General features: G+C 57.2%; 1 protein-coding gene across 4 annotated transcripts in view; it reads right to left on the bottom strand.

The window, feature by feature from the left end:
- Positions 1-5328: 5328 nt before the first annotated feature.
- Positions 5329-13423, bottom strand: part of ETV5 (ETS variant transcription factor 5) — a 29162-nt gene continuing 21067 nt past the window's right edge. For all 4 annotated transcript variants that reach the window (XM_075937333.1, XM_075937335.1, XM_075937334.1 and 1 more), the window contains 4 exons: positions 12582-12650; positions 12191-12360; positions 9395-9496; positions 5329-7328 (listed from right to left, as the gene is read on the bottom strand). In XM_075937333.1, coding sequence (XP_075793448.1) covers positions 7107-7328; positions 9395-9496; positions 12191-12360; positions 12582-12650 — 563 coding nt within the window. In that variant the 3' untranslated portion in view covers positions 5329-7106. The remainder of the gene's footprint in view (positions 7329-9394; positions 9497-12190; positions 12361-12581; positions 12651-13423) is intronic.

Genomic DNA, 13423 nt, shown 5'->3' with positions numbered 1-13423 from the left:
CCAAGAGCTCCGCGGCAGAGCCTCTTTCCTCACCGCTGACTTGCAAAAAGCCCACATAGCTCACGCAAAGGCCGCAAGCTGGAGCTATTTGACTGGACTCACCAAACGCCGGCTCCAGGAGATGTTTGCCTAAGCTAACACCCACTGAAATCCTGCATGGAAGGCACCCTGCTCCTCCAGTGGCGAGCTCCAGCCATTTCCCAGGGCTTACACAGTCTACAGGAGCCCTTCTGCAGCCCCGTTTGAAGGGTCTGAGGCAAGAGCGGTCTCTAGGCCTTCTCCAGCTGCAGTTCCTAAGGGACAGTGCGGACACAGGGTGCACCACTCACCACTGGTCTGGTGCATCCTCCTGGTCACTCTGGGAGTTAGCTCGAGGCTGACACCCCCGTCCGTGGCTCCCATACTATTATTCTGTCCCTGCATCTGCCTGCAGCCCCACTCACAGCCTCGGGTACCACAGCGCCCTTTCCACGCCTCAGCTCTCTGGCCGTCCAGAGCTTAGTGCTTCAGTCTAGCAATCACGCCACTTCCCCAAGGGAGAGAGGGGCCTAGGCTTGCCCCTACTATCCCAGGGAGCCTGCTGTGCCTCTTGATCCTCACGCCGCTGCTACAATCCCCTGGGCCACAACTCCAGCACCTTCTTCACCCTCAGCTGCTCATCCTTGCAGCCATCCAGCCAGAAGCTCCCTCTTGCTCCCCTAGTAGTCCCTGCCCGTAACTGACCTGTCCATGGTGCTAGCTTTCTTTCAGCCTGCAAGGGACACAGTCCTCCCTCCTTGGGCTCCTGGCCCTGACTGACCCGTCTCTCACCTGCAGGCCCTCTTAGGTGAGCCTGCTGGGCCTGATTGGCTGCTCCTTGCAGCCTCTTCCCTGATTGGCTGCGCCTCTCACAGCCTCTCTGGGCTGCTCGGTGGACTATGCTTCACTGCTCTCTCCTGAGGTTAACCCTTTCTAGACCTGTGAAGGGCACGCACCCCATCACAGCAGCCCATACCAACACAGCCTTTTGGATGGAGAAGCATCAACCATGCAGCTCTCTGACACCCCAGGCAGAAGGAGAATCCAGCCCCCGAGGGAGGCCACTGGGGACCCTCTGAAGACAAATGAAAGTTGTGTGGTTGCCTCCAATACTGTAGAGATTGTGTGCCCTCCCGGCAGAACGAAGGCTCCAGCTAAGTAGCCTAAATATAAAATACACAAGAGATTCCTGAGCATCTAACTGGCTTGAGTTTAACAGAAGCCATCTTGCATAGTGCAACATGCACTAACAATGGATTGTTCCATGAGGAGCACGCATGGAGGGGGAAGTCTCATTCTTTTTTTGGCCGATGGCTATGGACTGCATGGAAACAGAGTTGCTTTCTCCCCTGCCACGCCGGGCAAAGGTGCAGCTCCTAAACAAAGCCTCTGGCCAGCTGATGAAGGGTGGCAAAGGGTGCTAGGTTTGGGCCAGGCTAGCTGCATTTCCGGATTGCACAGCCAACACAGGGGCAAACGGCTGCTTGGGTCACAGATTCGGCTGGTTTCATAGCATGGCGGAGGCGGGAAGGATAGCTTAGTGGTTTGAGCATTGGCCTGCTAAGGATTGAACTCACAACCCTGAATTTGAGGGGGGCCATTTAGGGATTTGGGGCAAAAATTTGTCAGGGATGTTGGTCCTGCTGAGAAGGCAGGGGACTGGACTCAATGACCTTTCAAGATCCCTTCCAGTTCTAGGAGACAGGCAATCTCCATTAATTTGAAAAAAAAGGACTCGTTTGTTTCCACAGAGGCTGCATTCTGCCTTTGCAAGGGAAAGCTGGCCGGCTGGAGGCTGAGCGATGGTAAATGAGCCATTGAGCTTGGCTAGGTGTCCTAGCCTGGAGCACTGGATTCGCTTCTCTCTGGGCCTCAGCTTCTTCACCTCCAGTGAGGGGCTGGTAATACGGCCCTGTCTGTGAAGAGAAGGTCTCCCGGAGTGTGAAGATAGCACTGGGGGGCTCCCCCGGTTCCCTGGAGAGGGCGGGATGAGCTGCAGGAGACCGCGTTCACACCGGTTCGTGCTACCTCCTGAACATTTGACCTTAGACCACAGGCAGGTCTGATCGCTTTGTTTAGCCCTGCAAAGATCAGCTGGCTTCCCAGTGGTCCCTGCCTGCTGGCAGACAAGCCCTGTGGTAGCCAATTAGGACACGTAAACACTGGACTGGAGGGGAAGCGGGTAAGAAAACAGGACGGCCATTGAATCCAACCTTCAGCATTTGCTGCCTAACTTGCAGGGTCAGGTGCTGAGCTGCCCCGGTCAGATGCGAAGCAGCGGGGGGACTTTCTGGCCGCCCTTGCTGTTCTCGGGGACATCCTACTGCCAGCTGCCTGGTTTGGGGCAGCGCCGGCCTCCGAAGCAGCAGCCATGTTCATCGCTATGGCAACCAGGCCTGGCAATGCAGCCGCACAGAAGCCAGGCTCCGCTCCTGGGGTGCCCCACGGCGCGAACCGGGGAGCGCAGGAGGCAGAGCGACCTCAGCGGAGAGGCCCCCCAGCCCCCGCCCGCAGGCTTTGAAGAGGCACGTTCCCCTTTTGCGCTGCGTGCAGGAGCGCCAGCCAAGTGCTACGGGACTGGCTGAGAGGCTTCGAATCACCGGCACTCGGCCTTGTCACAGCGGCTGCCCCCCAAACCGGCTGCCTGCCAGCTCAGCATCGGCCACTGGGTGAACGAGGGGTAGCCATCTGCCCGGGCGTCGGGGCTGTGACAAACTGAGAGCTCCCCCCTTGGCATGGCGGAGGTTTGGCTCTGGCCACGTTGCCATGCGAAAGGCGTATTCTGCCCCACAGCAGCAGAGGAGAGGCCGGTGGGCTGCACCGAGGCCTGGACCGTCGTAGTGAAGGGGCTCTCCAGGGTCCCTGGGGCAAACAAGTTGGGTTCCATGCTCCACGGCTCCTACAGAGAGGCTGCTGCAGAACCGCTGTCCTCGGAGGGCTGGAAACCATCGTCTCATTCCAGCCTTAGTTCATCCCCGCTTGCACTTCGGCCTAGATTTTCCATTTGCTCCTCACCTTCCCTGAGCTCACTGCACATACACCACGGGAAAGACCAGCTGGCTCAGCCTTCATTGTGCTTCTCCACAAGCCACTCTCTCGCAGGCCTCTCCTCTGCTGGCGTGAGCCGGCCTTTCCCCGAACCTGCTCCCCTGTAAACTCATCTTAATGTGCAAGAACATAAGAACAGCCAGACTGAGACTCGGTCAGCCCAAAGGTCCATCTAGCCCGGTGTCCTGTCTGCCGACAGGGGCCCATACCAGATGCCCCAGAGGGAGTGAACAGAACAGGGAATCATTAAGTGATCCCTCTCCTGTCATCTATTTCCAGCCCTTGACAAACAGAAGCTAGGGACACCACTCCTACCCATCCTGGCTAATAGCCATTGATGGACCTAACTTCTATGAATCTATCTAGGTCTTTTTAATGAACCCTGTTCAAGTCCTAGTCTTCACCACATCCTCTGGCAAGGAGTTCCACAGGTTGACTGCGCATTGAGTGAAGAAATACTGCCTTTTGTTTTAAACCTGCTACCTATTAATTTCAATTGGTGACCCCTAGTTCTTATGTTATGGGAACAATAACTTTTCCTTATTCACTTTCTCCACACCAGTCATGATTTTATAGCCCTCTATCATATCCCCTTCCTCAGTCTCCTCGTTTCTAAGCTGAGAAGCCCCAGTCTTTTTAATCTCTCTTCATAGGGCAGCTCCCAGAGATTCCTCTGCTCTGTCTCCTGCCTCTCGCAACCAGGTTCAGCTCACTGGCTCAGCCACTTCACTGGGATGTGAAGCCACATCATGTGACCAAGCAGTCTGGGAGGGCATGTGACCCCCGCCTGCCTGCGCTGCGTGAGTGAGCAGAACTGGCACAGGACTCCGAGTGCGCTCACACCGCCTGGCACGGCAGCACTGCTGTGTATCTGCTGCCGCTGGCAATGCCTTGCCAGGATCCCAGCTGCCTTTTCCCCAGTCACAGCATATTGGTGGTGCACAGACCCCCTGCCCTTGGCTCACAGGGGCAGCTCTTGCCCCTCAGCCGGTAGAGGAAATTCTTACGATTAGCTCCTAAGTGCCTCGCGCTACGTGTTATTGGAGTCCAAACTTGGACTAGAAGCAGCTGCCTGCCCTGAGGGCATGCTCCTGAGCAGCCCAGGCACACGCGAGTCACCTCTCTCCAATTGCAAGGCATTTTCAAACCCTGTCCCCAGCTCCCGCAGAGGGGAATCAAACCTGAGTCTGCGACACCCCAGGCCAGGGCTCTAAACCCTGGGATCAGTTAGAGCGGCACCCACCATCCCTCCTCTGGCAGGGGGTCTGGTAGTGCACCCCCCAGATCAGTTCCCAGGGGGACGGAGGGCTGCTCGGGTTGGCGCGTGGAGCTTTCTGGGGGTAGGTGCCTAGAGGGAAGCAGCAGCATACGCACTCGGAGGCAGGACGTGAGCCCTGCAGAGAACTTTTACAGTGAGGATTCAGGCACCAGAAGAGTTTAGGTGCCCCCAGGGTTCTAGCTGGCATCAGAACTCAGCGCAGACTCTGAGCAGAGCCCAAGACAAGGCCCGGGGGGTTCACACCCGCTTCTGCCCCTCTGCCTCTCAACCCAAGGCAAAATCCTGCAAGGGGAGGGCAAGTGTAATCACGGTCAGTTTCCTTCTGCCCCTTCCATAACATTGAGCAGGAAAAGGAAGCCGGCGCTAACCCTAGCGAAGAGGCTTGGGGCTGCGGGGAACCCTGAATACTGCCCCAGGGGTGGGGTGGGGGTATTAAAAAGCTCTCAGTAGCAGGGCAGCACGAAAGGCCTGCCCATGACTATAGAAATTCAGAGCCAGGCCCCTCCCTGCGTGTCTCCATGCATTGCCCTGCGACGAGGCATTGCACTAGTCAGGCAGGGCAGCCGGCCGGAGAGCTGCTGAAGCCCCTTCGGGGTCTCTCTATGGCGCACGTGTTTCTAAGTTGAAGTAGGACAGCTCGGAAAGTGCAGCCACAGCCAAAGCTGGGCCACTCGTTCCCAGGTCAGACCTCCCCAGAAGCATCTCCTGCCACATGTGAGCTAGAAGAGCATTCGGAGTGTTGCCATTTCATGATCCCGTTGGCCTCACTGTGCTCCCCCCCCCAAACGCCACCTTGCCCTCCACGGAAGGATTTTCAGAGGCTGTGTGAGCAAAGAGAAACGACTTTCCCAGGCAGGGATCCCTGGCATCGATGGGACCCCCGCACAGTGATCTGGAGGCAAATCAGAAACACCTTCCCCAAGCCTTATTTTCAGGACACAGAGGACACCTGGGAGACGAAAGCGAAAGGAGCAGCCGGGAAGGAACAGAAAGCAAAACCCTTTATTGTACACAGTACAGAATGTAACGCAGCTTTGCAGGGGGCGCCCGGCCCTGCTCACGGAAAGCTCAGTCGTCAAATTAACCCTTTCTGCACTGTCGACTTTCCACCCTGAATAAAAGCCAGCGTCCACCTCTCGGTGCAGGAGCGATGCCTGCCCCCCACATTTCAGGACTGTACAGGCCACTTTATACATCACGGGGAGAGAAATGTAGGCTACAAAGAGTTAATCGTCATACTTCCAAAAAAAAGTAACGACTCAGTCAACAAACCCAAACCAAGTTAACTAAGAAAGAAAAAACCCCCTATACAGCATTTACAACAAAAACGTATAGATAGTCGGGGGGAAAAGATGCATATAGGTATCGTATATGGGAGTGGTGCGGGTTAGTTAGGAAGCGGCAACTGAGTGAGGGTGTGGGGTTTAGGTGAACCAGAGTAAGTTTTGTTTATGGTGAGTCAGCCCTGACCTCCTCCCCCATCCAGGTATTACAGCCTAATTCTTTTTTTAAAAAGCCTGCTCCTATAAAATATGCAGCTCAGCCTAACCACACGGAAGAAGGAACCGTGACGTGCAACTCACAGGGAGGGTTCTATTATTCGTTTGTTTCACACACGGTCTCAAGCCCAAAGAGTGCGGTGGAGGGTTAAAATTGGAGCAGTGAAACGGAGGGGAATAGGTAGTTGGGGAGGACCATGGTAGCCGGGCCACCGGCTGGTACGCCTCGGAGAGTTAACCCAAGGGGATATGCATGGATTATATACACAGAATTCCCAGAGCATGGGAGCTGCATACGCAGGACCCAAACAGCGGCGCCCGGCTGCCTGGCAGAAGCACGCTCCGAAACGCACAGCGCGCCGGCGTTCTGTTCAGTACCCGACGCGAAGTGTGCAAAGCAGGCGCGAACGGGCGTGGCTGGTGGTGAAGGCGCCAGGCAGGACACCACGTCCTCAGAGCACTGGCGCTGCCACGGAGAACAGAAGCCCCGGGCTCGCAAACAGCAGCTTTGCCTTAAAATACAAAAGACTACAAAATTGGTTTATAAACTTTCCCCCAACATGTGGGGGAAAACCCCCTGCCACAACCCCTTCTTCCCCTGCAATGAAAGCCCGCTCCCGAGCATCCAACAGGGAGGAGGCGACGGACTCCACAGATCAGGAGCCAGTTTGGGAGTTATGGGAGCTGTGTGGTGGGGTTTGTTTTTGTTGCGAGAGAAAACGGAGGTTTCCTCGGCTCCAACTGGAGTGCCATGCATTTGAAACCACCCAGAACGGCGTCCCACTGCCAGGATGCCATGCACCACACTTTAAGCCTAAACCAGACTAGCTCGGATTGCCCCCTCGCCCTGCGAATCCATTGTCTGTGCAAAACAAAGCCCTTTCCAACACACAAGGCAGCTACGAGTATTGTGATTGATACAAAGCAGATTGTCTGGACGATGTGCTGTACACTCGCTGTCGAGCCACGTTCCGGGGGGGCACAACGGCCACGCCTCCCACGTATGTCCACAGCAACGTGGCCTGGAACAAAGACTTCACCTTAGCCCCCTCCCTGGAAGTCTCTCCGTGGCTGCAGCCTTTGGCAGACCTACCCCTAGTCCTTAAGCTACCGGATTCTGTCGTCAGCGGGGCCACTGGATGTACATTTGAGAGGCTCCACCAGCATGCTCACAGAGTCCAGTTTGACGAAGAGCAAACATTCGTTACAAAGCCACTGCTCGTTTGCCCCGACGTGGCCATGCAGCGCTAGCGGTCAGCCAGTCAGTAAGCAAAGCCCTCCGCATAGGGCAGGCCGCTGCAGTGATCCATCTCCAGGAGGTAAGCCGGGTTGTCTTCGAAATGCGTCAGAGGCAAGGTGTCATCTTCAGTCACCGGGCAGTCGGGCTCGGTTTTCAGGAAGGGGCGCTGATTGTCCGGATAGGCCATGGAGAAGAGGGCATCAGGGTCACAGACGAATTTGTAGACGTACCGCTCGCCGGCCACCTGGAAGCGGAGACACCGCTACGTTAGGGTGGGAGAACGGGGAGGCTACTGCGCATTCCTGGACATTCGGCTCCTTCTACTTGGAAAGGCTGTTGGCACTGCTTTGCCCCAAAAGGGGGAACAATGCAGAGCCAGGAGCTGAAAACCCCCAAAAAACGGATGGGTCATTTCTGCAGGCTGTCAAATACCCCTATAGATCAGGGTCAATGTTGCTGCTAATCTTTCCTAACCCTGTGCGTATTTTTTTCTATTGGTGTGCAGAATAAGTTTTGCTATGTGCACCAAGCCATGTGCACCACCAGGAGAAACCCAAACTTAGCAGGGCGCCTACAGCTAATCAGCTGGGCGGCATTTGACTCTCTCCTGAGCAGCTGTACAAGCGCACAGCTTACAGGGAACACGGATACAGGTGCGCCAGATAGAAAGAGATTGTGGAAGGGGAGATGTGTATGTGTTGGCAGAGATTTTCCAAGAGACGTCTAGGGAGTCTGGACATATATTGGCCATTACATTGGAATGGAAGATGTGCTTCAATCCCTTCGAGAAGGCTTTCAGAGAGGTAAACCGCAGTGGTTCTTAAGGGAGCTTTAGTGGAGCAGTGCTGTTCAACATATTCGTAAACGATCGGAAACACGGGGTAAACAGTGAGGTGGCAAAATGTGCTGACGATACCAAATCATTCACAAGGGTCCAGTGCAAAGCAGTCCACAAGGAATTACAAAGGGGCCTTACAAAACCAGGGGACTAGGCAAGAAAACGACTGACGAAATTCAATGTCGATAAATGCAAAGTAATGTGCACTGGAAAACGTAATCAACTCTACGTGCAAAATGAGAGCTTAAAAAGACTTTTTGTCTTGGAAAGAGGAGACTCAAGTGGGACAGGAGTGAGGTCTATAAAATCATGAATGACATGGAGAAAAAAAAATGGGTTATATACTCTGTCACATACCACGAGAACCAGGGGTCAACCCAATGTAATTAACAGGCAGCAGGTTTAAACAAAGGGAAGGATTTCTTCACACAACAGTCAACCTGTGACACATGGTTCTAGGGGATGTGATAAAGGCCCAAAATAGAAGTGGGTTCAAAAAGGACTTGGATAAATCGATGAAGGACGGGTCCATCAATGGCTTTTGCCTAAGATGGCCAGGGATGCAACTCCATGCTCTGGGGCTGTGTCTAGACTGGCAAGTTTTTCCGCAAAATCATTTGATTTTGCGGGAAAAACTTGCCAGCTGTCTACACTGGCCACTTGAATTTCCGGAAAAGCACTGACGATCTCCTGTAAAATCATCAGTGCTTTTCCAGAAATACTATGCTGCTCCCATGCGGGCAAAAGTCTTTTTCCGAAAGACTTTTGCGCAAAAGGGCCAGTGTAGACAGCACAGGACTGTTTTCCGCAAAAAAGCCCCGATTGCGAAAATGGCAATCGGGGCTTTTTTGTGGAAAACCGTGTCTAGATTGTCCACGGACGCTTTTCCACAAAAAGTGCTTTTGCGGAAAAGCATCCTGCCAATCTAGACGTGATTTTTCTGAAAATGCTTTTAACGGAAAACTTTTCCGTTAAAAGCATTTTCGGAAAATCATGCCAGCGTAGACGTAGCCTGGGTGTCCCTAAACATCTGACTGCCAGAAGCTGGAAGTGGGTGACGGGAGGGACCATTTGATGATTCCCGGTTGTGTTCGCTCCCTGGGGCACCTAGCACTGGGCTTGGTCCCAGTGGGGCCGTCATGTTCTTAGACTCTCGAATGCCACACGCTGCTTGGGATCCGTGGATGTGGCTTGAAAGGGATGGGTCAGTTCTGCCACTAGCGCAGAATACTGGAGGAAGAAGCCCTCGACCGAGCACTCGTGCGGCCAAGACCAGAAGTTAAGCGGTACAATTTGCATACGGGCCAGAGGGTTCGTTCACCAGGCCCTGGGTGCCAGGGCAGGCTACTGTTCACAGCACTGCCGTTTGGCCGGGGGCATTGATTGCCACTCTACCCACCGTCCGGCTGCAGCAGCCCGCCCCCCTTTCCTCAGGGAGACACTGACCTCACAGCCCTCACCGACCCACTCACCTTCTGCATTATGCCCTTTTCATAGTAGTAGCGCAGAGAACGACTGAGCTTGTCGTAGTTCATGGCCGGTCGGTTCTTCTGGATTCCCCACCGTCGAGCCACCTGAAGAGAGAGAGGGGATGGGCATGAAGGCCCAGGGGTGCTCTGAGGGGTTTGCCATGGGGTAGGCTGACAGATGGGTCACCAAGAGCCTGGGTGATCAGAGTCCTCCAACAGGCGCAGAGCCAGGTACAGGACCCGCGTGTACCTGCTGTGCTCCCACAGGGGGTAGAGGAGAGCCGCCAAAGCCGGTTCACATGTCACGGAGCAGCCAAGCGACAGCCGCTGGCGTCAACCCCCGGGCCCGTGTCCCATTACCAGATCCCGGAGCCACCCGCAGCCTCAGAATCCAGCAGGCTGCCCGAGCCATCACTGCGCCCCAACCCTGGGGTATCGACCAAGAGCCATTAGCACGCGCCAGCTAAGCGCTGTGGTTTCCATTGCAGTCGATAAGGCATTACTGGAACGGTCCCCTCCGAAACCCGAGAGCGAGGCAGCCGCAGGCAGGAGCTGCTAATGGGCTGCAAGCGAGCCCGGTCGTTTCTAAGCAGATTCCAGAATAGCCTGAAGAGGTTTACTCATTTCCGTTCCCTCGGGGAGCAGGCTGATGACACGAGGCTGCTGCCAGCCAACTCCCCCTCCCCAGGGATTCCTGGAACGGACAATAAGCCACATGGCACCATTAGCCACTTGGAGACAGTGTCAGGAAACTTCATTCATCTAAGCGCGCTAAGCCAAGCCCCATGCAGCTGGGGCAGCGTGACAGAGGGGAACGCACACTGGGGCCCGAGGCAGCAACCTGAGCAGGGCCCAGAGCAGCTCACAGGGCAGCTAAACACCCTAGTTCCTGTTGGGGGACCCCTTTCTACTCACAGGGATGAGAACCTGCCGAGGATTTGGGCCTGCAGGAGCCAAATGGCTCCGGGGCGGAGGGCTGGACTCAGAGCACGGAGCAGCACAGCAAGGGCTTAGCGCTGGCTCGAAAGCAAAGCGGCGACCCCCGGAGGGCAAAGGAAACCCCCCCACCCCCACATGGCGCTCAGGGCGTCTCTGCTGGGAGCCCGCCCGGAGCACGCGGCCTCTTCCTGCCACCACTTCCATGCGCAACGAGACAGCTCCATGCAGCCCCGTCGCCATGGTTACCCCATCGTCTCCCTGCACCAGGCCTCCCTCGCTGGAGGGGGCCGCGGAAGGGCCCCACCTGCCCCCCAGCTGCACGACCCTGCGGGCCGGAGAGCCCCGCAAGGTCTACTCCTGGCCAGCCAGGCTCCAGGAGCACGCAGGCCAGTTTGCCCTTCGCCAGAGGAAGGCCTGGCTTCCCGACCTCGCTTGCTCTTGGCTGGGGAGAGGGCCAGCTTCCTGTCCGCTCTGCTCCACGAGGAGAGGCTGCGGCGTCCCAGGCTCCCTGCTCTGTGGTTTCTGCCACGTGCTCCACCCCGGCCACACGCCCCCGCCCCCATCCAGCCCTCCACGGCACTGACGGCAGACTCATGGCGAAAGCATCTGCAGGCTGGAGAGCCGCCTGTCAGCGTTCGGAGGGTGCTAGGCTGGAAGACAATCAAAGCCCCTTGATTAGGGAGCCTGCCAAAAAAGCCGTTTGAAAACCACAATTTCCATGCCGGGCGCAACAGAGATTATGGATCATTACCCACAATGCACCGCTCAGCGATGCAGCTGGTTTCAATTACTTAAACGGCTGCTTCCTCTGCGTCACCCTGCAGACATGCCCCGATGCTCCTCGCACAGGGTTTGTTAAGCAGCAAAGCGGCTCCCTTGGCCTCGCCCGGGCAGATCTGACAGCTGTGCCATGCACCCGCAGAGCGGCAGGGCCCCACCCGGGTTCCCCACAGAGGTCACGAAGCAACAGGCTCCCGGCACAGACTGGCTTGTGTGGGAGGGAACGCTCTTCCAAAGGCGGCCCGGGCAGAGCTCCGTCCTGGCTGGTGGGAATATGGGCCCCATGTGGAGAGCAGGGGTCATGAGTGCAGCTCACACCGCACCCACAGGCCTTCAGGCAGCTGCAAGGTGGGAACTGTTCCCTCTCTCCTCACTGTGCCACCTGTTAACTCTGAAACCTAGTGATGACAAGCAACATTAACCGTTTCCACTATAATCATTATGGAACCCTAAATCTACCTCCATATTCCTGCCCCATCTCCAGCACTCACTCTGCCTGCGCCCTCTGCATTTCCAACACGAGGCAGACGCCATGGCCAGCTCAGTGCTGACTCCACAGATAGCTCGGCCCCCCGTCGTCCTAGGTGAGCCAGAGTCTCGAACCTCCTCCAGCGCTGGGCAAAAGCCAGACTATGTCCTGTAGGGCTGGGGTGCCTAGGGGAGCTAGCCATGGCCTCAGAGTCCTAGCCACTGCCCGACTGTATACCACAGAGGCTTCGTTCGCTCTCTCCCATCACCCCAAGGGCTCCGTCGGCCTCTGTCAGAGGCTGCAAAGCTGCTCCACACAGCCCCTGCTCACGGAGCCCACAGTCTCCCCTCTGGAGACCCCGAGGCCCTGGCACACCCAGCCCCCACCGGAGATGTAGCCTCCCCACGACGTGACCGTAAAGGAGGGAGCCCTGAGCAGGCAGCAGCTCCAGACCAGTCATTGGCTTCTGATAAAAGAGTAACGCCCCCCCACCCGCTCGTTGTTCACCCCACCCTGCGGCACAGCAACGCCCTGAACACCAAGGGGCAGCGGGCTAGGAACCGAGTCCCGTTTCCCGGCCGGATCGAAGGCAGCCGCCGCCGGCTCCATACCTCTTCGGGCTCGATCAGCTTGAACTCCATTCCCCGGCCCGTCCAGGCAATGAAGTGGGCGTTGGCCGGGTCGTCCAGGAGCGTCACCAGGAACTGCCAAAGCTGCAGCGAGCCCCGTCTCTGGTACGGCGGCCCCTCCCGATACAGGGTGGGCTCCTGCTTCACTTTCCCTGCACGTGAGGAGACACGTTAGCTCACCTCGCCGTGGACCCGCGCGCCTGCCGCCAGCGCTGGAGCCAGGCCGTCCGAGGAGGCCACCGTGCCGTCATGGTGCACGGCACGAGTCCAGCGCTGGCATCTCTTCACCACTGGTTTGAGGGCAGGCGGGGGGTGTTACCCTGCTTTTGTAGGAGCAGCCAGACCTGCCCCACCCACCCACCCAGCATCTTACCTTCCAGCCTCTCCGGCACGACGCACGTGTCGTCGAAGTACAGCCGGGCCTCTTTGTCATAGGAAAAGCCTGAGAAGAAAGCGTCCCGTTAGGGCCGCGGCCCGGAGCAGAGTGGTGACCTCTGGTGAAGCTTGCGCCGCACAGGTACACGAGCGTGAGTAGCTGACGGTGCTAACCCGGCCCGGATCAGAAGTCACCTGGGCACCCGGCAGCTCCCACCTTTGCTGAGGGAGGGCACGGCTTTCCCACAAGGCCCAGCACCTTCGGAAGCTGAGCTCTGTCATCTCGCATGATTGCGGCGCGCCCCGGCCTAGCAGAAGGGTTCCCCCCACCCTACCCGGACAGGCATGAATTAACGCCGCCTGGCCGGCTCGGCACGGTCACGAGGCTTTCAAGCGCCCCTGGACAACGTGCGGAAGTCCCCGGCGTCCCAACCACGGTGTCCCAACCACGGCGTCCCAACCACGGCGTCCGCTGGACCCTTGTGCCAGGGTCAGCAGCTGCGGAGTCAGACCCTGTGAAAACCACCGCGATGGACAAACTCATCCCACCTTCCTTGGATGAGCTGATCCAAAGCTCAGCTCCAACCCCTACTGGCCTATGGGCAGGCCTGGACCTGGCGTGGTTCCCCCCCTTCACCTCGAGGCCAGAGCTAACAGCGGGAGAGAGTCAGCGTGGTTCACGGAGAGGAACTCCGAGCACAGACCCACGTCTGGGCGGGACAGGGCATCGCTCCGGTAACTGAAAACCCTGAGACTGTCTACGTGGGGCAGGTGATCCCGGCTCAGAGGCGCGGCGCTGGGGTGTGCGGCTGGGCGAGGCCGTGTGGTTTCCCCTTGCTC

The sequence above is a fragment of the Pelodiscus sinensis genome, chromosome 10 (assembly GCF_049634645.1).
Source record: "Pelodiscus sinensis isolate JC-2024 chromosome 10, ASM4963464v1, whole genome shotgun sequence".
NCBI classification, from domain to species: Eukaryota; Metazoa; Chordata; order Testudines; family Trionychidae; genus Pelodiscus; species Pelodiscus sinensis.
Note: the sequence above shows the minus strand (reverse complement) of the source record. Positions and strands in the feature narration are given on the sequence as shown.